The following is a 21,552-nucleotide window of genomic DNA, read 5'->3' as shown; positions in this document are numbered from 1 at the left end:
ATTTTTATTTTAAAATACTATCGAATCAACAGTATCGATATATATTAATCTTCTACTGCCCTCGGTTATTGCCATCGGCATTGTTCATCGCATCCCTGGAGAGTATTTTGGTAATTTACAATGTCTGCGGCCACAAAATTACATAAAACAAGCTGGTGCGCCCTTCGACAGCTCCAACAATACAGAACTAATGGTAAGTAATGACAATTAAGAGCCCTTTAATTGATCAGAGATCGAGGAAGCGGTTTACATAATGCCGGTGCACTCTCACGTTTGGCGGAGCTCCAGTGGCAGTGATGGCATGTTCGGCAGTGCTTCGTCGGAAAATAGCTAGACTGGGACAAATTTTAATACTTGTATATATTCCGAAAATCAGTAGAAAATAAGTGAAAATACATATTTATATATGTATATTCGCATTATAAGTATACAAAAATTTGTTTTAATTGTATGATTCGAAAAATTTGGCATCCTTATTAAAAATGTATACGAATTTAAACTTAGATCAAAAGGTTAATTTCCTTTTTTGATTTGTCTTATAACAAATTTAAAGACCTTTTTTACTTCAAATAATATCAATTTAAGGGCCTTACCTTTAAATTGTAATACTTTCATTTCGGTATTGTATCACAAATAAAATAGCTTTGAATATTAATGTGAATTTAAACTTTTTACTTACAGCAAACTTCAGCGCTTCGATAGCCAAGCGAAACGACCTATTCAACCAGGAGCAGCGCCGGCAACGGGATGCTGTGGGTCGTATCGATAAGATCGAGGTGCGTTACCTGGGACTTCCCGAAGATGTCACTCTGGTGATGAACAGCAACATCTCCACGCCCTTCAATTGTGCCCAGCACCTGAGTGAGGGACACTGCAAGCGCTCGGCACTGGCCCTTGTCGACGGCAGTGTGCCCTGGGATATGCACAGACCTTTGCAGGAATCCTGTACTCTGCAGCTGCTCAACTTCCATGTCTCCGAGCCGCACGTGGTCAACAAGTGGGTGTGCTTCTGTATATGGAAAAAAATAAATATTGTTATCATTTCAATACCTTTCTTGCAGAGCCTTTTGGCGTACTTGCAGTTTTATGTTGGGCGCCGCCTTGAACCGTGCTTTTAAGCCGGAAGCCAATCTTCAACTGCATAGCTTCCCAGGACCGAACAGTAAGCTTAAATATCTATATTATTTGGCCCGGCTTCCCATTCACAAAGTCAAATGCAGTTTGAGGGGTTGAGAAAAATTAATTTCCTATCGAATTACCTAAAAATATCTAAGGAGACAATTAAAAACACTACAGTACAAAACAAAAAAAGTCAAAGACCAAATAATTCTGAAAAGATTTTTTGAGAAAAGCGTGGTCAAATAATAATATAACAACTAGAGCTGAAATTCAGATTACTATGGTACCTTTTTATTTAAAATTAATTTTTTCTGTAATAATACGCTATTTAAAAAAATTGGCGTGCCTCGGCTGTTACATTTGAAGTTATTTTTCTTGTTAGATCTATACCTTTACAAACAAATCGGGCTACAGCTAAAACTTTATCAGCATCTTGGCGTGAATCAAATTTGAATATAGTCAACCTATAAAATACACCCTAGTTTAATTTTAACGAGGACGGAAGCTAACTTCGGCAAGCCGCAGTTTTAATACCCTTGCAGACTTTGCCGAAATTGCTAAAACTGAAAAAGTAGCGAAAGGAATAAGGTATACATAAATAAACTAGATTTGCATCGTTTAATGTCAATTGCTTTTATACTGCAAAAATGTCATATAAAAATAGAAAAAAAGGGATACTTTCGCAGCCTTTAACTATTTTTCCTACGGAAGCTATAAGAAATAGACGTCCGATCGGCAAGCGCTTTTACCCTAATCAAGATATGCGTAAATAAATAAGACTTGGAAAAATTTATGTCAGTAGCTTACACACTACGCGAAAAATTCAGAAAATCATCAAATTTGGACCGATTTCACCCTGTTGTTCCTATGGAAGCTGTAGGATATAGACAATCAAGGTATGCATAAAAAAATACGATTTGGAAAGATTCATGTCAATTGCTTATATACTGTGCGAAATATCCTAAAAATCATTAAATTTTAACCGATTTCACCCTATTGTTCCAATGGGAGCTATAGGATATAGACGTCCGATCGCCAAGCGCTTTTACCCTGATCAAGGTATGCATAAAAAAATAAGATTTGGAAAGATTTATGTTAATAGCTTTTACACTGCGCGAAATATCTTCCATTCTTGAAAGTTATATCCGATTGTTCCTATGGGAGCTATAGGATATAGACGTCCGATCAGCACGCGCTTTTACCTTGATGAAGGAATGCATACAAAAATACGATTTGAAAAAATTTATAGCAATAGCTTTTACACAGCGCGAAATATTCTGAAAAACATAAAATTTAAACCGATTTTACCCTATTGTTCCTATGGGAGCTATAGGATATAGACGTCCGATCGCCACGCGCTTTTACCCTGATCAAGGTATGCATAAAAAAATACGATTCGGAAAGATTTATGTCAATAGCTTTTACACTGGCGAAATATCATCAATTCTTGCTAGATATATCCGATTGTTCCTATGGGAGCTATAGGATATAGACGTCCGATCGGGGCGATTTTCAAACTTGATATGCGTACACATGTTTTAGGACGAGTGTGAAAGTTTCAGATCGCTAGCTTTTAAACTGAGCTCGCAAACGGTATTGAAACAGACGGACAGACGGACATGGCTATATCGACTCCCCTATTGATCCTGATCAAGAATATATATACTTTATAGGGTCGGAAACGTCTCCTTCACTGCGTTACAAACTTCTAACCAAAATTATAATACCCTCTGCAAGGGTATAAAAACAGTCAAAGAACCATTATTTGATATATTGGACAGTTAACAACATCTCATGGACTTGAAAATAAAAACATGTTAATTAGAAATAGAAATAGTGTATTCATTAACACAACAGATTTATATTAATATTTATATACATTTAAAAGGTTCCCCTAAAACAAATCTTTTTTATGCATTTTCACAGTCAAATCGGGCAGCTTTGTCCATGACATTGTACTGCAGACCCAGACTTGGCAGCCATCAAAGGAGGAGATGCGCGCCATTTCGGCTGAAATGGTTAAGTTATCCGCACAGGATCTACGCATAGAGCGCTTGGACGTCCAGCAGGATCTCGCTCAGGAGATGTTTAAGGATTCCAAGTATAAGAGTGAGCAGTTGCCCAGCATTGCACAGCAGACCAATGGAAGAGTCACTTTGTATCGAATCGGGGATCACATCGACATCTCACGTGGTCCGATGGTTGGCTCTACTGGCTTTCTGGGCAAATGCACAATCTCAGCGGCCTACAATGTTGCAGCGGAAGGCCCAGCAGGCGCCTTCTATCGCATTCAGGGAGTAGCCCTGCCCTCTGGCTTCCAGCTGAACCATGTGGCATTCGGCATTCTAGAGGAGAGGTCAAAGAAACCTGTAAGTATTTTTTAGCTAATCAAATAAGAAGGTTCTGTGACAGTTTTTTAAACAATTTTTGTAGAGCCCCGCACGCCTGCCCAATGAACCTTTTGAGGAACAACAACAACTGCAATTATCTTAAAACGTTCTTTAATATTTAAATATATACAATAAGTGTTAACAGGTAAATCATTAAAGAGCGTATCATTTGTTACAAAAAAAACTCGTCTTTAACAATTATATACTAACCAATATTAAAGTTTTTACAATTTCCACTTATTAACTTATCTTATGGAATGCATTTCTGGAAATCTCATACTATTTTTAATTGATAAATCAGCGTTCAAAATTAAGCTGAATTCATTCAATGAAACACTTATGGTTTTTTAGAAACATTGTTTTTATTAGGGTATATCTTACTTGGAAAAAAAGTTTTTTTTTCATTCAATTTGGTCTTTAAAACACCTTAAAAACCTATTTTATTCTAGGGATACAGACTTTAACATTTGGTAACGATTTCATCTTTAACATTTAAGGCATGCTTGAATAAGGCAGAGAATCGGAGATTTCAAAGAAACAGATGCTTATAGGCTACTATATACAATACAAAAACAGAAATAACATTTTTATCTGCTTGAGATTCCCATCAGTTATTTTGAAAGCTCTTGAACAGACCCTCCAAATCGTGCTCTTTCAGGGCAATAACTAACATTATCAGTCCACCCAGGAGGATACCAATAATTTGTATAATTATACCCTTTGGATCTTTGGCCATCTCCGGATTGTGGGCCACACTCATTGTGGGCACCAAATCGGCAAAGGCGATATACAGGAAGGAACCAGCGGTGGCTGCATAAATCCATTGGGTCATACCGTCACCAATGCCGGCGATAAAGAGACCCACGGACATTCCCACGAAGCTGAGAACTGAGCTTACAATGTTCATGTAGACGGCTCTTCGCATGGACACACCTGTTTGGAGGAGCAGAGCGAAATCCCCCAGCTCGTGGGGCAATTCGTGGCAAAGGACTGCGAAAGCAGTGGCAAATCCAGTGACTGGGTCGCTGGCAAAAGCTGCGCCAATGGCCAGACCATCGGTGAGATTGTGCAACCCATCACCTATGATCACCATGAAGGCAACTGGTGTGAGTGGACGATCAGGGGTCTTCTCATCCAACTTGGCCTCTTGGAGCATTACATTAAGTTCTCGAGGAGCTGGGTAATCAGGACCATCCTGTTGTGCTGGCTTTTCCGATTGACTGTGACTGTGACCGTGACCGTGGCTGTGACCATGTCCATGGCTATGTCCGTGGCCTGGCTTGCCTCCTTTTAGCAAAGGTATCAGATTCTCCAGCATATACATGAAGAGGGCCGCCAAGAAGGAGCAACCACAGAGCAGGGCAGCCTCATTGCTGTGTTTGTGATCCGATTCCAAGGGATTAATACCAGTCACTTCCTCCTCATGTTTCTCCTCCTTAAAAAGAGCATGGGGGAGCAAGTGCATCAGGGCATCGCCGGCTAAAGTGCCTACTGCAATAGACACCAGGAACTTGAGGACTTCTTGGTAGGCAGCTGTCTTCATCAGAGGAACCAGCAGAATTCCCAGCAAACCGCATGCAGAGAGAATCAACATGGAGATGCTGGCATACATCCATGCTGAAAAAATGCCTGTAAGTTATTTTGTTAACAGGAATACATTTAAGGATACCTACCGTACCAAATCTTTTGGTTTTTATCGTGAAGATTTTCTGATCTTGGAGCTGGTTGCTTGCAAACTCCATTATCGATTTGAGCCAGTAAAGCTGGACAGAGTTTCATAAATGCGCGCGGTGTAATCCTCACCGAGTTGATGAATTCGTTGTACTCCTCCTCCGAGTTGTGAATAGTATCAGTTGAACCGTGGCCATCCTTTTTGATCAGTTTTTTGTAGGCAATGTTTTTGTGGAGATCATTGTGGTCCACGAGAAGAGAAAGCAGGGACTTTGGAGATAAACAAGCGGCCACAGGCTCTGAAAGTGGGAGACGCTGCTTATTATCACTTTCTTCAAAATCAAATTTAGAAAAATGGTTAATGTAATTAGGTTTAAAAAATTTTATTTATGTCCAAGGTAAACAATGTATATTTATACTCATTTCCTAGTTAAACCATAATAAGCCCAAAACACTTTTAAATTTATAAGTTAAATAATGACTTAAAATGTAAAGTTCATTTCAGAGCTTCTTTAAGTTTCTGGGTAGCACCTGTTAGTTCTATTTAAAAACTATTAAGTGGTTTTATTCGTGCCTCTTTCCCTTAGAAATCTTGTTTACTTCTCAAGCTTTGTTACTATTTTTCTACGGAAATAGAAATTACATTTCTCCGATCCCTACACGTTGCTTTCTCATCAGTTGATTGTTATCCAATTCACTTGTGCGAACTTGCCATTAATTTAGTCGGCTGTTTAGCGTCAACTTTATATGGGACAACGTTGTAATGATTGTGTGCACTTCAATTAACTGTAAAGCCCAACCAACAAAAATAACAAACGAAGCGATTGAGGCCTGTTTGTTTCTCGATCTGCATCTGTACCTGTTTCAATTGTTGTTTTGTTTTGGATTTCCGCATCCATAATGCGTTCGTTTATTGTGTTATCGCCCTGTTTTCGTCGCCTGCTCACAATGATCTTCCCTACCTGCTGATTTACGGCTACATTTACTGCCCAAAAGGAGAAAGATATACGCATCTGATAATTTATATATGTATATCTGATAATTTATGCGACAAGGCCGCGATCACAGACGGAACTTCCTATCAACCAAATGAGATGGGAGGATGGGATGGCATAATTGAATTGATGATAGACCGCAGTCGCCGGTCGCCTTGTACTTGGAAATCGGCCAATTGATGGGAAGAGTCGAGGCCCGGCTTCATCTACATATGTATTTATACTTTCATTCTGATGCGACATTTAGGTGATACCACATGTGCCTGTTTATAATTGCTTTAATCCAAGTATTCTTGGAATTTCTCGGCTTTTCGGATTCCTGAGACCCTGGCTAAATAAGAAAGTTAGCCTACTGTTTATGACTATTGTTGTCTTTACTAGCTTATCTGAAGTATTATCAGTCATCGCTGATGGTGGGTAAACACAACGTATAGAAGTGTAGTGCCAAATCCCTACCGTAAAGATAACCCAGGCCATTTCTAAAATAAACATAACACGGCAACACTCACCAGAGCTCTCCCTTGGGTGCCTGTGCTTGGGGTCATGAATTTCCAGGAATTCCGGAACTTCTGGTCCCGTCTCTGGCTTTGAGAGATTACTAGAAGGCATAGAGATTTGCACCTCCAAAACTTCCTCATCGGTGGCATTACCTCTTGCTGGCTCAAAGTAACTACTGACATTTGTTATGTGTGATATTTCCTTGGAGTATCCTTCGGGTCGATGCTGATCAATCGTGTGGGAGGGGTCAAACTGGATCTGGCCCAAGTTCAAGCTAAACATCAAATGCTCGAGACCCTGGAAATGAAATTAAAAAATAATTTACTTAATGAAATAATCAATTATAATAAAATAATAATAATAAATAAGTAATTAAAATAAACATTGTAACAAAAATTAAATTTCTAAGAATTAAAAAAAAATCGAGATGTGGTAGAAGAGCACTAATTAAATTTTAAAATATTTTTCTTTTCTTTTCCACTTGCTGAAATGAAACACAAACCAACCATTAGATAGTTATTTAAACTTCATCATTTTGGTCAAGCTTTAGAATTTATTGATTGGTTACTTTTAATATGCCAAAAGTTATTGACGTAGAAATTTGTGTTATTGCCCTAAACTATTCAAGCTGTATGTTGTACATTGTTATCAACCTTGAACTTTTTAAACCTATATAGAAAATAATCTGGGGACATCAGCAAAAAACAATTGTCAGCTGTTTTGATTCGAGGCCTCCCTAAAATCTCCATCAAAACAAACCCCCACTTTTTGTCAATTTTTCACAATAATACTTTACAAATTTTGCCGCCTACAATTCGCACCTACAGATTTCTGCTAATTTGTCAAAGTAGGTACATATTTGCTTTGGCTTCGATCTATCACAGATAATTACTTGATTTACTTGTCAACGTGCCAAGCAATTATATTTACATCTGAATCCATTTGTTTATTGTTATACCTGTTGTCTGCCGCATTTTTGCTGTTGGAAAAGTGGGTGGAGGTTTCAGGGGGAAGGGGAAATCCATCTAATTGCCTTGACAGCTACCTGTCGCCGGGGATTGGGGCGTGTGTCAGGTAAATGATGAGTGGCTCCTTAACCAAGATCAGGATTTCAGAATTTGCATATCAACAAACGTTAAGCAACACGCGCCGGCAAAAAACAAACCAAAAAACTACTTATTATGGAGCTCTTCAACCCACCAAATGGCAGTTTTACTTTCATTCAGCGAAAATTTGTTTGTGTGCCAAGTATACTATGTAATCGAAATTGGAATATTAGAATGATAATAGAATATGAGGTGGGTGGCCTGGGAGGGGGTGGGACCTTTCGTGTTAGTATGCCGAGTGCGTAAAAAGTAGAAACATTTTAGTAACGTGCCATTTAAATGGACAGAGCGTATTGCGTAGACTATACGCATGAGTAATGTCAATTGGCTCGGATTGTATGGACTCGGGCTGTCTGTCCATAAATTTGGAGTCCAGAAGCATAACGATCGCGTTGCGAAAGTTGTTGATGAGGGCTTATACATATTTCGTCAGCTGTGCCGGGCTATCATCCTCATTAGAGGAAACAGACTTATCGGGCTAATCTCCTAATCTCTGATTCGGATAACGGAGGATGTTGGACGGTACTGCGACGACACTCGTGTGGATGCTCAAGACTCGCACTGTATATCAGACTGTGTGTTGTTCGTTTGTCTGGATTTTGATTAAATTTATGATAATGGCCGCAATAAAGTCTACGTTTTGTATCATACGTTCCAAACGAGACGACGAGTGCTCCTCATCGCCCCCTGTGTTATAAAATTGCTCCGCGTATTATAAAGATTACAACCTTTTTGAGAGTGACGCGTTTATAACTGCCGAGAGTGTTTTGTTTGCTTGTTTGGCAACTTGGCCAGAACAGAATGGCTTCACTTTCACAATGCTCAAATATTTGATGAACTCTAATTTATATAAACCCCGCCTCCCCAACTCCCTTTGTTTTTGTTGCTGTCCGAAAAAAAAGACACAAACTCACTAATTTTTTGCCATAACATTAACCGCAAAAGCTTTGTCCGTGTCCGACTTTGTTTACCTGTGTTTACCTGTGCTCAAATTACTCTTGTGTGTGTTTACAAGGCTAGTTCGATGGTTTATTGGTTATTACCTCAAAGTTGATTGTCCCGCCATTGCCGTATTTTTGGAATATCTGGGCCAAGTAGCGATTATATTCCGTGGAAGTCCGTGCGGTTCCGAAAAAAAAGGAACCCAGGCACAGGATGGTTAGGACTAGCACCTGCTTTCTGGCCATCTTTATGAACTGAACACTTGAGTGGTAAATATTTAATGTCGAACTCGCACTCTACTAGACGCTCGTCATTTCACGGGGTTTCACCGGGATTTTCTCGAGTTTTCACAGACGCGTGCGATCCGTAACGCTGCGGCCAACTACCGATCCCGCTCAACGGTCTTTTGAAATGACAGTTTCGCCCACGCAACGCTTTTATACGACTTTCGGCGAGAGGCGGGTTCTCCTTTCTCCCTCTCTCTCGGGGATTTCTCATCACTCTGCGCACTCGCTGTCAACTTAACTGCTATTCGGGTAAAGCTTCGGAAAAGCTTTCACTTGACCAGTAATTTTGACAGCTAAAACAGTTCAAATCGTCTGGCCGTTACTACGGTTCAAACGGAAAAATGCTTAAACACACGCTCTGTGCAAGCCTATTAATTGCATACAAATATTATGTATTCATTATTTTGTATTATTTAAGATATAACAATACATTTTTGTTCGTTGGTAAAAATTCCATTGTAAATAGATTTTCTTCCGGAAATGAAGGCCACGGGTAGTGCTTTTTCATACTTGCCTGTTCATAATTGCTATTAAAGTAAGTTCTTTAAATTTCTCGAAACTTTGTGGAGACTTTTGACCCAGCTAAGTGTGAGAAAATGTAGCTTTGTTTATATTTTAGTTGTCTGCACCTGCCTATCTAAACTATTATTATTTAACGTTGAAAACCACATGCCAAGACTCACAAGAGCAATATATTTTCTGGTCCATCGTGCGTAAGAAAATTTCTTTTTATACCCTTGCAGAGGTTATTATAATTTTGGTCAAAAGTGTGCAACGCATTGAAGGAGACATCTCCGACCCTATAAAGTATATATATTCTTGATCAGGGTCACCTCCTGAGTTGATATAAGCATGTCCGTCTGTCTGTCCGTCTGTCTGTTTCTACGCAAACTAGTCTCTCAGTTTTAAAGATATCGAATTGAAACTGCACACACCCTTCTTTTCTTTGCACGAAGTATATATGTAAGTCGGAACGGCTGGGATCGGCCGACTATATCCTATAGTGTGCAACGCATTGAAGGAGACATCTCCGATCCTATAAAGTATATAATATCTTGATCAGGGTCACCTCCTGAGTTGATATAAGCATGTCCGTCTATAGGATATAGTCGGCCGATCCTTATGACATTTGGTAGGTCGGATTGATTGGCCAAATATAAAACCCATAGAAAATCACAACTTCCTTTACAAACACCAAAGTTATGACATTTCCGATCAATCAGTTATATGGCAGCTATAGGATATAATTGGCCAAAAATAAAATCCATAGAAAATCCCAACTTCCTAACTTTAAAAACACCAAAGTTATAGCATTTTCAATCGTTCAGTTATATGGCAGCTATAGGATATAGTCGGCCGATCCGACTTATATACTGCGTGCAAAGGAAAGAAGGGTGTGTGCAAAGTTTCAATTCGATATCTTTAAAACTGAGAGACTAATTTGCGTAGAAACAGACAGACGGACAGACAGACGGACATGCTTATATCAACTCAGGAGGTGACCCTGATCAAGAATATATATACTTTATAGGGTCGGAGATGTCCTTCACTGCGTTGCACACTTTTGACCAAAATTATAAACCTTCTGCAAGGGTATAAAAATTTCAATTAATATTTACATTTAAATTGATTTTTTTATTAAAGTGATTTTATTATTTTTCATACTTCCGCTTCCCAATATTCTTGAGTACGTTGTCCATTCCCTTGGAATGGACAATTGCTCCCTCACTTCGCATCGTACTGAGCGCGTAGGGCAGGTGCTTGGCGGGCAGCTGGAACTCGCGGACCAGGACTCGACACTGCTCCAGGGTCACCGCCATGCCGGTGCGATCCTTGGCGCTCTTGCAGGAGGTGAACCGCAGCCCGTCCATCAGCCGGCAGGCGTCCTTGGCCAGATGGAGTATCTTGACGTTCTTGGAGACGTTCGCCCGCAGCTGCTGCTCCATGAAGCCGAGGAACGACTGCAGCGACTCGCCGGCGTCGACGGAGCCGAGGCCCAGCTTCCGGTAGCGCCCGAAGTACTGGCTCAGGCGGAGATAGTTGTCCCAGTTGGAGCGGTGCTGCTCCCGCGTTTGACCCAGCGTCTCTGCAAAGCTGGCCTTCTCATTGATGCCGATGTTAAAAAAGACCTGCGTGATTTTGGAGGAGATGGAGGTGCCATTTCCGGGCAGCACCTCCAACGCCTGCCGCGATCCTGTAATCCGGGGCGTCGGCGCCAGCGTTGCCTCGCCCTGTGCTCGCACCAACTGGAAACTGACGGCGGACAGGTCTTCTATGGCGATACACATGTTGCTCCACATGTCCGCCTCGTTTCCGTACAGCGTCAGCAGGCCCTCGAAGTAGGCCAGCGGCCCCAGGTCGCGGAGCATCACCAGGTAGCCCATGTCCAGCTCGCTGCCCCACAGCCGGAGCATCAGAGAGCTAACCAGCGCGGTCATGTGAGTGGCAGTGGTATATATAGTGGTATGCACGGTGAATTTGAATCTAAAAGAATTTTTACGAAGCAGGTTAGGTGATTATTTAAAGAACTTAATACATACTTTGCTTTGATCGAAAAAGGAATTTAAAGTAAAAGGGAATACGACTGTGAAAATCATATATTCCGTTTAAAGCAACCCTACTCCAAAGCCCCTTTCTTCTTAAAGTTCAAAAAGTCGAAAAGATAAAAACAAGTGCCAAGGAACTTTCTGGTGAATTTGAATTTTGTGAATTTGAATCTTATAGAATTTTTACGAAGCAGGTTAGGTGATTATTTAAAGAACTTAATACATACTTTGCTTTGATCGAAATAGGAATTTGAAGTAAAAGGGAATACGTATGTGAAAATCATATATTCCGTTTAAAAAACCCTACTCCAAAGCCAACTTTGAGAAGAAATTAAAGTTCAAAAAGTCGAAAAGATTAAAACAAGTGCCAAGGAACTATCTGGCTTTTTTGATTTGGCTGATTTTCAACTTTTATTTTAATGTCCTCCGTCCCAGCCACTTCACTTAGTCAAATATGCAAATGGAATGCGTTCAAGTACTTGTTGAAAATTAAACGGAAATAATTGAATTATGCTTAAATCAAATGAGAAGCATTCGATTCAATTCAAACGAAAGGCAACAATCGCATTGAATAAATAAATATCTGAGCCCAGAAAAAGTAACCTATGGCGAGGAACATAATGTAAATATTTGCGTAATATACCATCATTTACATAAAGCATCAAGGAAAAACTGTTGGAATGAAAAACTCAACTCTTTTTTAAAAATAGTCATTTGACTAAGCCCGAGATCCTAACGAAGAATGATCCCCTTCCCGCGGAATCTCTGAAATGTAGTAATGTATGGTTTTTCCAAAAAAACAAGAAAGGAAAGCTAACTTCGGGCGGAGCCGACGTTGATATACCCTTGCAGAATATACTGTAAATTATACTCTCCAATATTATTCATATGATGCATTCTTTTTTTTTTTTTTAAGTAAAAAATTGTATATTTATTGCAAAATTTAACAGGTATACTGCTACCTATGTGGCAGCTTGAGCAGGTTGTAAATAAAGGGGATAACAAATTTTAGGTATAACCAGAAAGGAAAGCTAACTTCGGGCGGAGCCGAAGTTGATAAACCCTTGCAGAATACTCTGTAAATTATATTCTCCAAAATTCATATGATGCATTCTTAATACTCATAAAAATCCCAACTTCCTATCTTTAAAAACATCAAAGTTATGGCATTTCCAATCGTTCAGTTATATGGCAGCTATAAGATATATTCGGCCGATTCTTATGAAATTTGGTAGGTTGGATTGATTGGCCAAAAATAAAACCCATAGAAAATCCCAGCTTCCTAACTTTACAAACACCAAAGTTATGGCATTTCCGATCATTCAGTTATATGGCAGCTATAGGATATAGTCGGCCGATCCCGGCCGTTCCGACATATATACTGCGTGCTAAGGAAAGAAGGGTGTGTGCAAAGTTTCAATTCGATATCTTTAAAACTGAGGGACTAGTTTGCGTAGAAACAGACAGACGGACAGACGGACATGGCTATATCAACTCAGGAGGTGATCCTGATCAAGAATATATATACTTTATAGGGTCGGAGAGGGTATTATAATTTCAGTCAAAAGTTTGCAACGCAGTGAAGGAGACATTTCCGACCCTATAAAGTATATATATTTTTGATCAGCATCACCAGGAGAGTCGATCTAACCATGTCCGTCTGTCCGTCCGTCTGTCCTTCCGTCTGTCCGTTTCTACGCAAGCTAGTGCCTCAGTTTTAAAGATATCTGCTTGAAACTTTCCCAAAAGTTGTCTTTCTATTGCAGGTAGTATATAAGTCGGAACGAGCCGGATCAGCCGACTATATCCTATAGCTGCCATATAACTGAACGATCGGAAAGGCCATAACTTTGGTGTTTGTTAAATTAGGAAGTTGGGATTTTCTATGGGTTTTATTTTTGGCCAATCAATCCAACCTACCAAATTTCATAAGAATCGGCCGAATATATCTTATAGCTGCCATATAACTGAACGATTGGAAATGCCATAACTTTGATGTTTTTAAAGATAGGAAGTTGGGATTTTTATGAGTATTAAGAATGCATCATATGAATTTTGGAGAATATAATTTACAGAGTATTCTGCAAGGGTTTATCAACTTCGGCTCCGCCCGAAGTTAGCTTTCCTTTCTGGTTATACCTAAAATTTGTTATCCCCTTTATTTACAACCTGCTCAAGCTGCCACATAGGTAGCAGTATACCTGTTAAATTTTGCAATAAATATACAATTTTTTACTTAAAAAAAAAAAAAAAAGAATGCATCATATGAATAATATTGGAGAGTATAATTTACAGTATATTCTGCAAGGGTATATCAACGTCGGCTCCGCCCGAAGTTAGCTTTCCTTTCTTGTTTTTTTGGAAAAACCATACATTACTACATTTCAGAGATTCCGCGGGAAGGGGATCATTCTTCGTTAGGATCTCGGGCTTAGTCAAATGACTATTTTTAAAAAAGAGTTGAGTTTTTCATTCCAACAGTTTTTCCTTGATGCTTTATGTAAATGATGGTATATTACGCAAATATTTACATTATGTTCCTCGCCATAGGTTACTTTTTCTGGGCTCAGATATTTATTTATTCAATGCGATTGTTGCCTTTCGTTTGAATTGAATCGAATGCTTCTCATTTGATTTAAGCATAATTCAATTATTTCCGTTTAATTTTCAACAAGTACTTGAACGCATTCCATTTGCATATTTGACTAAGTGAAGTGGCTGGGACGGAGGACATTAAAATAAAAGTTGAAAATCAGCCAAATCAAAAAGCCAGATAGTTCCTTGGCACTTGTTTTAATCTTTTCGACTTTTTGAACTTTAATTTCTTCTCAAAGTTGGCTTTGGAGTAGGGTTTTTTTAAACGGAATATATGATTTTCACATACGTATTCCCTTTTACTTCAAATTCCTATTTCGATCAAAGCAAAGTATGTATTAAGTTCTTTAAATAATCACCTAACCTGCTTCGTAAAAATTCTATAAGATTCAAATTCACCGTGTATACCACTATATATACCACTGCCACTCACATGACCGCGCTGGTCAGCTCTCTGATGCTCCGGCTGTGGGGCAGCGAGCTGGACATGGGCTACCTGGTGATGCTCCGCGGCCTGGGGCCGCTGGCCTACTTCGAGGGCCTGCTGACGCTGTACGGAAACGAGGCGGACATGTGGAGCAACATGTGTATCGCCATAGAAGACCTGTCCGCCGTCAGTTTCCAGTTGGTGCGAGCACAGGGCGAGGCAACGCTGGCGCCGACGCCCCGGATTACAGGATCGCGGCAGGCGTTGGAGGTGCTGCCCGGAAATGGCACCTCCATCTCCTCCAAAATCACGCAGGTCGTCTTTAACATCGGCATCAATGAGAAGGCCAGCTTTGCAGAGACGCTGGGTCAAACGCGGGAGCAGCACCGCTCCAACTGGGACAACTATCTCCGCCTGAGCCAGTACTTCGGGCGCTACCGGAAGCTGGGCCTCGGCTCCGTCGACGCCGGCGAGTCGCTGCAGTCGTTCCTCGGCTTCATGGAGCAGAAGCTGCGGGCGAACGTCTCCAAGAACGTCAAGATACTCCATCTGGCCAAGGACGCCTGCCGGCTGATGGACGGGCTGCGGTTCACCTCCTGCAAGAGCGCCAAGGATCGCACCGGCATGGCGGTGACCCTGGAGCAGTGTCGAGTCCTGGTCCGCGAGTTCCAGCTGCCCGCCAAGCACCTGCCCTACGCGCTCAGTACGATGCGAAGTGAGGGAACAATTGTCCATTCCGAGGGAATGGACAACGTACTCAAGAATATTGGGAAGCGGAAGTATGAAAAATAATACAATCACTTTAATAAAAAGATCAATTTAAATTGTATTTATTAAATGTAAATATTAATTGTAATTTGTATACCCTTGCAGAAGGTTTATAATTTTGGTCAAAAGTGTGCAACGCATTGAAGGAGACATCTCCGACCCTATAAAGTATATATATTCATGATCAGGATCGGCTCCTGAGTTGATATAAGCATGTCCGTATGTCTGTTTCTACGCAGTCTCTCTGTTTTCTAGTCTCTCAGTTTTAAAGATATCGAATTGAAACTTTGCACACACCATTCTTTCCTTTGCACGCAGTATATAAGTCGGAACGGCCGGGAACGGCTGACTATATCCTATAGCTGCCATATAACTGAACGATCCAAAATGCGATAACTTTGTTTTTAAAGTTAGGAAGTTGTGATTTTTTATGAGTATTAAGAATGCATCATATGAATAATATTGGAGAGTATAATTTACAGAATATTCTGCAAGGGTATATCAACTTCGGCTTCGCCCGAAGTTAGCTTTCCTTTCTTGTTTAAATTTCATTGAATTAGTTGAAGGATTCAGAGTTATTAGGATTGAGTGTTTATCTGAATTCGAATTCTAAAATCTTCTTTATTCCAACTGTTGTGATAATTGGTCCAACTAGCTGGAAAGCGAACTCAGGTTTGAACTTTCCCCTGCTTAAAGTGATGACGTCGAAGCCATCCTTCTCTGAAATATTCGAAAATCAGATAAATTAAATACTCATTGAGTTTTATATTTGTATATGGTTTATTATTAACTTTCTTATAAACAACAAACTCAATCTTTACTTGTTTTAATAATATTTATTAATTACTAAATAAGCTCCTAATTAAATGTATAATATATAAAAATTGGTTCGTATTTAATTTAATAGACATTGTTCGTGTGTCTCCATTTTCTTGATTTGACGAGGAACTATTTTTTTGGGCGAAATATACAATAGTAATATATTAGAAAATAATTATAATAATAAATTTAGCAGAGTCTTCCCTACCAGAATGCATTTGAGTTATATACAATAACACTTTTGTTATGTTGTGCGTAGGTTTCCAAATTTCGCGTTGCTAACTATCTTATTTGTAAATTGAGACTTAGGGTAACTACGAGATATTTCCTTCGATAGCTGTGTTGATCGATACATCTACAAAAGGCACACCATCAACTAAATCGTAGAGTCCTCCAATCCTAGTCGAACTTTTCCTGGTTTGGCATACAGATGAAGAACTTGGAGCACCACAGGTTGATGGTCTGCGACGTGTCCGTTAACCATTTGACCGGATTGTGAATTGTTAGATAGTAGACTGGAATACCAGACAGTATGATGATCGTGCCTATTCCTACTTCGTAGGGCGACTGTGAGCATGAGGAGATCACCAGGAACAGGCAGACGATCAGATAGATTATGGGCAGTACCAAACTGACTCTGATGGGTCGCTCTGTCTTAGGTTGTTTGTAGCGCAGCCACAGCAGTCCGGATACCGAGATTAGCGTAAATAGAGCCTCCACGTAGCTGACGTAGTTAATCAGGACATAGGTGTCTTTGATAAACAGCAGTAGCATGGTAAGTACGCCCTGGAAGAGAAAAGTTATGCTTACTAAATGAATAGAAGAACTTTAAGATAATACATTTTAAATATTTCATAAAATTAAATATTTTGTATTTAATTTTTTATATACAATTTTCCTGTCGTTTTAAAATTAAATTGGTTTAATAGTTATACCCGTTACTCGTAGAGTAAAAGGGTATATTGTATTCGTGCAAAAGTATGTATCAGCTAGAAGGAAGCGTTTCCGACCCTATAAAGTATATATATTCTTGATCAGGGTCACTAGCCGAGTCGATATAGCCATGTCCGTCTGTCCGTCTGTCTGTCCGTCCGTATGAACGCTGAGATCTCGGAAACTATAAAAGCTAGAAGATTGGTATTTTGCATGTAGATTCTAGGAGTTCCTACGCAGCGCAAGTTTGTTTCAAAAAGGTGCCACGCCCCCTTTAACGCCCACAATCGCTTATATACGATTTTAAAAATTTAAATATTTCGGAAAAGTAAAAATGCAGTTTTATTGTGTTTATCAATACCTATCGAAATGTAGAAGAACTTTTTCAAATCGGACCATTCGTTAAAAAGTTATGCGTGATCAAAGTTTCTATCTCCATCTCCCTCGCACTCCCATTACCTGAGTAACGGGTATCTGATAGTCGGGGCACCCGACTATAGCGTTCTCTCTTGTTTTAAACTTATGTAGTTACCGAATAAAATGGTTAAAGTTTTAACTTTATATCTCGGTTCACTATACTGGGATTGACTTAAAGTATTCTTAAATAGTTAAACTCAATAAATATGTTAGTGGTAATTTTCACATTTCATTAAATTATATGTTTTGGAAAGGAAAGGGGAAAACTAAGAACTTAATTATGTTAACGGAATGGAATTTAATTAATATTTGCGGAAGCATTTTGTGGTTGTTCCTGATTGTAGGATTCACTTATAGCTCACCAGGAATATCAGCGACGGCACAGGCGTCAGACAATTAACGTTGATCAGGGAAATAGCTGCAGGTAGGTGACCGTTCCTGGCACCCACGAAGAAAAGTCGAGAGGAGGCGAAGATCGCTCCATTTAAGGAGCCGAAAGTGGAGCAGGCCACTGCGAAAGGCATTATCCAGGACAGAAATCCCAGCATCTTGTCCCCAAAAGTGACAGCCACTGCGTCCGACGATAAAATCTCGTCCGGAGAGAGCACCGAAAAGTATGCAATGTTCGTGATCATGTAGATAATGGTGACCACCGGCATAGATATGCAAATGGCCTTTGGAAGATTGCGGTACGGATCCTTGAGCTCCTCGGTTACGAAGTTCAGGTAGTTCCACCCAGAGTATGAAAAGAGGCCGCTGTAGAATGCCAGAGCTATAAAGCCGGAATCCTTTTGGCTTCCAGAGAACGGTTGCTCCCAGTGCTCCGTGTGTCCTTTCAACAACCAATAGACTCCAGCTCCGACGATCACCAGCAGGGCAACCACTTTGGTGCCCGTAAAAATGTCCGTCACACGTGTCACCCACTTCACATTATAGCAGTTGATAAGTGTTAGCACACCTAGGGTCAAAGGGCAAGCAATTAGTCTATAGTAGTTCTACAACTGATTAATCCCGCCTATCAGCGGATCTTACATATCATGGCAGCCGCCAGCAGCTGAACCGCTTCGATGGGCGCTTCACAGGAGGGCCAGAAAGGTTTTAGCAGATATTGGGCGAAGGTTAATGCCGTGATGGCATTACCCGTGGGCACCAAAATCAGCAGGGCCACCCACAGATAAAGAAACGCAGGCAGGGGGCCAAATGCAGTTCCTATATAGGCGTAATCTCCGCCCGATTTAGGTATCATCGTGCCTGCGAAAATATCAATGATTAGACAAGGAAATGCAATAAAGAACCGGAATTTAATAATTTTATTAGTTCACCTTTTAACAAACATTATCATCATATTTAAAATAGTTTTAAATGAGTATGCTAATTTAAAACGTCTTATATAATCCCAGCACACTTATCTACTTTTTGTAAAGATTAATGCCTCAAATAAATATTTGTTTATAACTTTAACCACAATGCTGATGAAGCTTAAGAAGATATTATTATTATAAGAGAGTTTTCCCCATGGGCTGAAAACAGTAGCAAACTGATAAGCGTGACATAGTTCCGCTAATGCTTAGAAATATTTGTCTACCTAACGAGGGTTGTTCAAACAATTAGTGATCGTTCTTTTATACCATTTATCATACAGTTATTGTAGAGGGATAGGTGTTAACTTTTTAGAGGATTGATTGATTGCTTAGGCGAATTAGTCAATAATATCTAATAATTTCGATTAAAAATACATAAAATTAGGGAGCTGTTTTGGTTACTAACTCTCCACATTTGTTTAAAAAAATCTGAATGTGGGTTTAAAACATACTAAAAAAATCGTATTATTTACTTTAGATATTTTAAGACTGAGCCTGCGTAAGATAAACTCAAAAAAATATGCTAATTTGTGTCTGCCGAAAACGTTATCGAAATGAGTCTCCCAGGCTTATTATAAACGGGTTTTCAATGAAAACGAATACTTTGGTAAAGATGACGTAAAAAAAAGAGAAATGGTTCTCTTCAAATTGTTTAATCTTCTGAGGGTTTATTTAAGGTTTAAAAGAGAATAATTTTATTTCTCATTCTATTCGAATATCATAAGATTTTTTTGGACTTAAAAGGGTTGAAAATTCTTTGCAAAAGCACACAAATGAAATAATCCATTTTTATGAATCCTTATTTATAAAAAAAGTATTTTGTGTTGGTTATGAAATGTATGTATGTACATATGTATGTACTCAGTAGTAGTTTGGTTTCTAGTTTTGTTTACGAAAACTATTAAGCTTTCCGAATTTAATGAGTATAATAAATTAAACTAAAAAAGGGATCACTATACTAAGAGATACCAGTGTTAGTTCGTTGATAATTGAATGTTTTGTCTGGCTCATTTTCTGGTCCCCTCTTTCTATCAAATTCAGTTCATCATTTCGTTGGGGAACTGGAACTGATTTGGTTTGTCTGCCCCTTCAAGAGGGCATCTTGATGGACCCTAGTTAATTTCCATGCCTTAAATGTGTCTCCATGGTAATTGGTTGGAGTAGCTAATCTCAACAGATTCTCTCAGCGGGAGAGCTAACCCAAAGTTCACAGTGAATTTTCGTTTTTGGTTCTTGAATCTGAGTCGTTTTAATTGAAACTAAGCTGAATATTTCCCACTAAAAACGCTTGCTGCTTATTTATGGAATATCCAAGTACCAGATGTCACTTGAACTTTTCGTATTACAGTTCAAACTCAAAATAAGCCATCGCTGAAATAATCACCATTTTTATATTAAAACCAATATTAACAGTGCGTGCTTGTACCAAGGCTATTATTTTTATAGATTAAATGTAGAGTCATTGATGATTAAAATCGTCTTAGCAGTTGACAAGCAACCTATAAAATACGTACACCCAAAACAACTGAATATATTTTGTTTCAGTGCATTTCTAGATTTGCGGATAATCTGTAGCCTTAACCCCATAAGCAGATTTTCCTGACTCAAGCATTTTCTTTTCAATTCTCAGCGAGAAGTGCTCTTGCTCCAGTTCGTCGATTGTGCTGTGCTTGCCACAGGTGCTTGTCTTACACCTATGTAAACAACTCCCCCACCTCGCCATGTGCCATATGCTGACCCATGAAGTGCTGTCATCAGCCAGAAGCAATAACTGCCAGCGCCGCACAACCATGTTGACTGGGCGTGGGGGCTTATTATCGAATAGGTAGCGACAAGCAGAAAAAATTCCAGAGGCGACCCCTTTACATGGCGCGTCGTTACTCACCCAGTTCCGCGTAGCATAGGGCTCCCACCATACTCAGAACGCCGCAGAGGACCCAGACGATGAGGGACTGCCCAATGGAGCCGGAGAACATGAGCACTCCCTTGGGACTGACGAAGATGCCGGAGCCCACGATTACGCCCACGATAATGGCCACTCCGTCGAGAAGGCCGATCTGCTTCTTCATCCTCACCCCGGAACCCTGGCTCCCGCTGTCCGCCGTGGAGTTGTTGGGTTCCGTCGGAATTACCTCGAACACCTGGCGGGGTATCAAGGAGTCGCTGGCCTGAACGCGCGCCATTTTTCAGGATATGTGTATGTTGAGTGGTTGGGGTAGTTCCTAGGACCCCTAAGGATTTAATTTTTTAAGATAACTTTTCCGATTTTTTGCGGTTGGTTTTTATGTAATTAAGTGCATTGCTCTTATCGGGGTTTTCATGAACTGTTCTCTGTTTTTTTTTTTATCAGCACTCTCTTTGTGCTGATGTGGAGCTTCGAATACAGTTCAGTTCGATTCAGTCCACATGGTTTTTAGCTCTGTTTTGTTCCGCGATTCAACTAATTTAGTGCTCTTCAGTACACAAACACACACACTTTTCTCATTGGGTTATAGTATATGTATATTATAATACCGATAAGCTATATAAACACACGTGGTCCTATTATGTTGTCCGCACCTTTGTATATTCGAAGAAACCGAAAAAGGAGACTGGTTGATTTTTTTAAAAAACCGAAAAAACTACAAATGCCGGGTGAACCGCTCGCCGCACGCTCCGAGTTCAAACTAAGTTTGGAA

At 39.8% G+C, this 21,552-nt stretch overlaps 4 protein-coding genes across 4 annotated transcripts; 1 reads left to right on the top strand and 3 right to left on the bottom strand.

Annotated features, from left to right (window-relative positions):
- Positions 1–68: 68 nt before the first annotated feature.
- On the top strand, positions 69–3,719 carry LOC108047387 (39S ribosomal protein L39, mitochondrial). The gene is made up of 5 exons (XM_017127543.2): positions 69–193; positions 682–997; positions 1,062–1,162; positions 3,046–3,488; positions 3,553–3,719. The coding sequence occupies exons 1-5, from the start codon at positions 121–123 to the stop codon at positions 3,610–3,612; spliced, it is 993 nt and encodes a 330-aa protein (XP_016983032.2). The 5' UTR covers positions 69–120; the 3' UTR covers positions 3,613–3,719.
- Positions 3,720–3,852: 133 nt separating this feature from the next.
- Positions 3,853–9,115, bottom strand: LOC108047386 (zinc transporter ZIP10). Its single transcript, XM_017127542.2, has 4 exons — positions 8,823–9,115; positions 6,685–6,970; positions 5,183–5,479; positions 3,853–5,126 (listed from the first exon to the last, which is right to left on the bottom strand). Exons 1-4 carry the CDS (start codon positions 8,964–8,966, stop codon positions 4,117–4,119), a joined length of 1,737 nt encoding a protein of 578 aa, XP_016983031.2. The 5' UTR covers positions 8,967–9,115; the 3' UTR covers positions 3,853–4,116.
- A 1,545-nt stretch (positions 9,116–10,660) lies between these two features.
- On the bottom strand, positions 10,661–11,790 carry LOC108047383 (inositol polyphosphate-4-phosphatase type I A-like). Its single transcript, XM_044461635.1, has 2 exons — positions 11,782–11,790; positions 10,661–11,492 (listed from the first exon to the last, which is right to left on the bottom strand). Exon 2 carries the CDS (start codon positions 11,444–11,446, stop codon positions 10,661–10,663), a length of 786 nt encoding a protein of 261 aa, XP_044317570.1. The 5' UTR covers positions 11,447–11,492; positions 11,782–11,790.
- A 4,352-nt stretch (positions 11,791–16,142) lies between these two features.
- LOC108043806 (Y+L amino acid transporter 2) lies at positions 16,143–21,552 on the bottom strand. The gene is made up of 4 exons (XM_044461699.1): positions 20,760–21,552; positions 18,546–18,764; positions 17,876–18,471; positions 16,143–16,949 (listed from the first exon to the last, which is right to left on the bottom strand). Exons 1-4 carry the CDS (start codon positions 21,055–21,057, stop codon positions 16,563–16,565), a joined length of 1,500 nt encoding a protein of 499 aa, XP_044317634.1. The 5' UTR covers positions 21,058–21,552; the 3' UTR covers positions 16,143–16,562.

The sequence above is a fragment of the Drosophila rhopaloa genome, unplaced genomic scaffold (genome assembly GCF_018152115.1).
Source record: "Drosophila rhopaloa isolate 14029-0021.01 unplaced genomic scaffold, ASM1815211v1 contig_47, whole genome shotgun sequence".
In the NCBI taxonomy this organism is placed as follows: Eukaryota; Metazoa; Arthropoda; class Insecta; order Diptera; family Drosophilidae; genus Drosophila; species Drosophila rhopaloa.
The sequence above is the reverse complement of the archived record's forward strand: the minus strand, read 5'-3'. Positions and strand labels throughout refer to the sequence as shown.

What these genes read in the sequence shown, in the direction of transcription:
- LOC108047387 (XM_017127543.2), top strand. Translation starts at nt 121, where the DNA reads ATGTCTGCGGCCACAAAATTACATAAAACAAGCTGGTGCGCCCTTCGA. An exon ending in CCAACAATACAGAACTAATG is followed by an intron (nt 194 to 681) that starts GTAAGTAATGAC and finishes TTTTACTTACAG; the next exon opens with CAAACTTCAGCGCTTCGATA. An exon ending in GAGCCGCACGTGGTCAACAA is followed by an intron (nt 998 to 1,061) that starts GTGGGTGTGCTT and finishes CCTTTCTTGCAG; the next exon opens with AGCCTTTTGGCGTACTTGCA.
- LOC108047386 (XM_017127542.2), bottom strand. Translation starts at nt 8,966, where the DNA reads ATGGCCAGAAAGCAGGTGCTAGTCCTAACCATCCTGTGCCTGGGTTCC. An exon ending in GCGGGACAATCAACTTTGAG is followed by an intron (nt 6,971 to 8,822) that starts GTAATAACCAAT and finishes TTTCATTTCCAG; the next exon opens with GGTCTCGAGCATTTGATGTT. An exon ending in AAACCAAAAGATTTGGTACG is followed by an intron (nt 5,127 to 5,182) that starts GTAGGTATCCTT and finishes GCATTTTTTCAG; the next exon opens with CATGGATGTATGCCAGCATC.
- LOC108047383 (XM_044461635.1), bottom strand. Translation starts at nt 11,446, where the DNA reads ATGACCGCGCTGGTTAGCTCTCTGATGCTCCGGCTGTGGGGCAGCGAG.
- LOC108043806 (XM_044461699.1), bottom strand. Translation starts at nt 21,057, where the DNA reads ATGGCGCGCGTTCAGGCCAGCGACTCCTTGATACCCCGCCAGGTGTTC. An exon ending in GCTGGCGGCTGCCATGATAT is followed by an intron (nt 18,472 to 18,545) that starts GTAAGATCCGCT and finishes CTTTGACCCTAG; the next exon opens with GTGTGCTAACACTTATCAAC. An exon ending in TGCCGTCGCTGATATTCCTG is followed by an intron (nt 16,950 to 17,875) that starts GTGAGCTATAAG and finishes TTTCTCTTCCAG; the next exon opens with GGCGTACTTACCATGCTACT.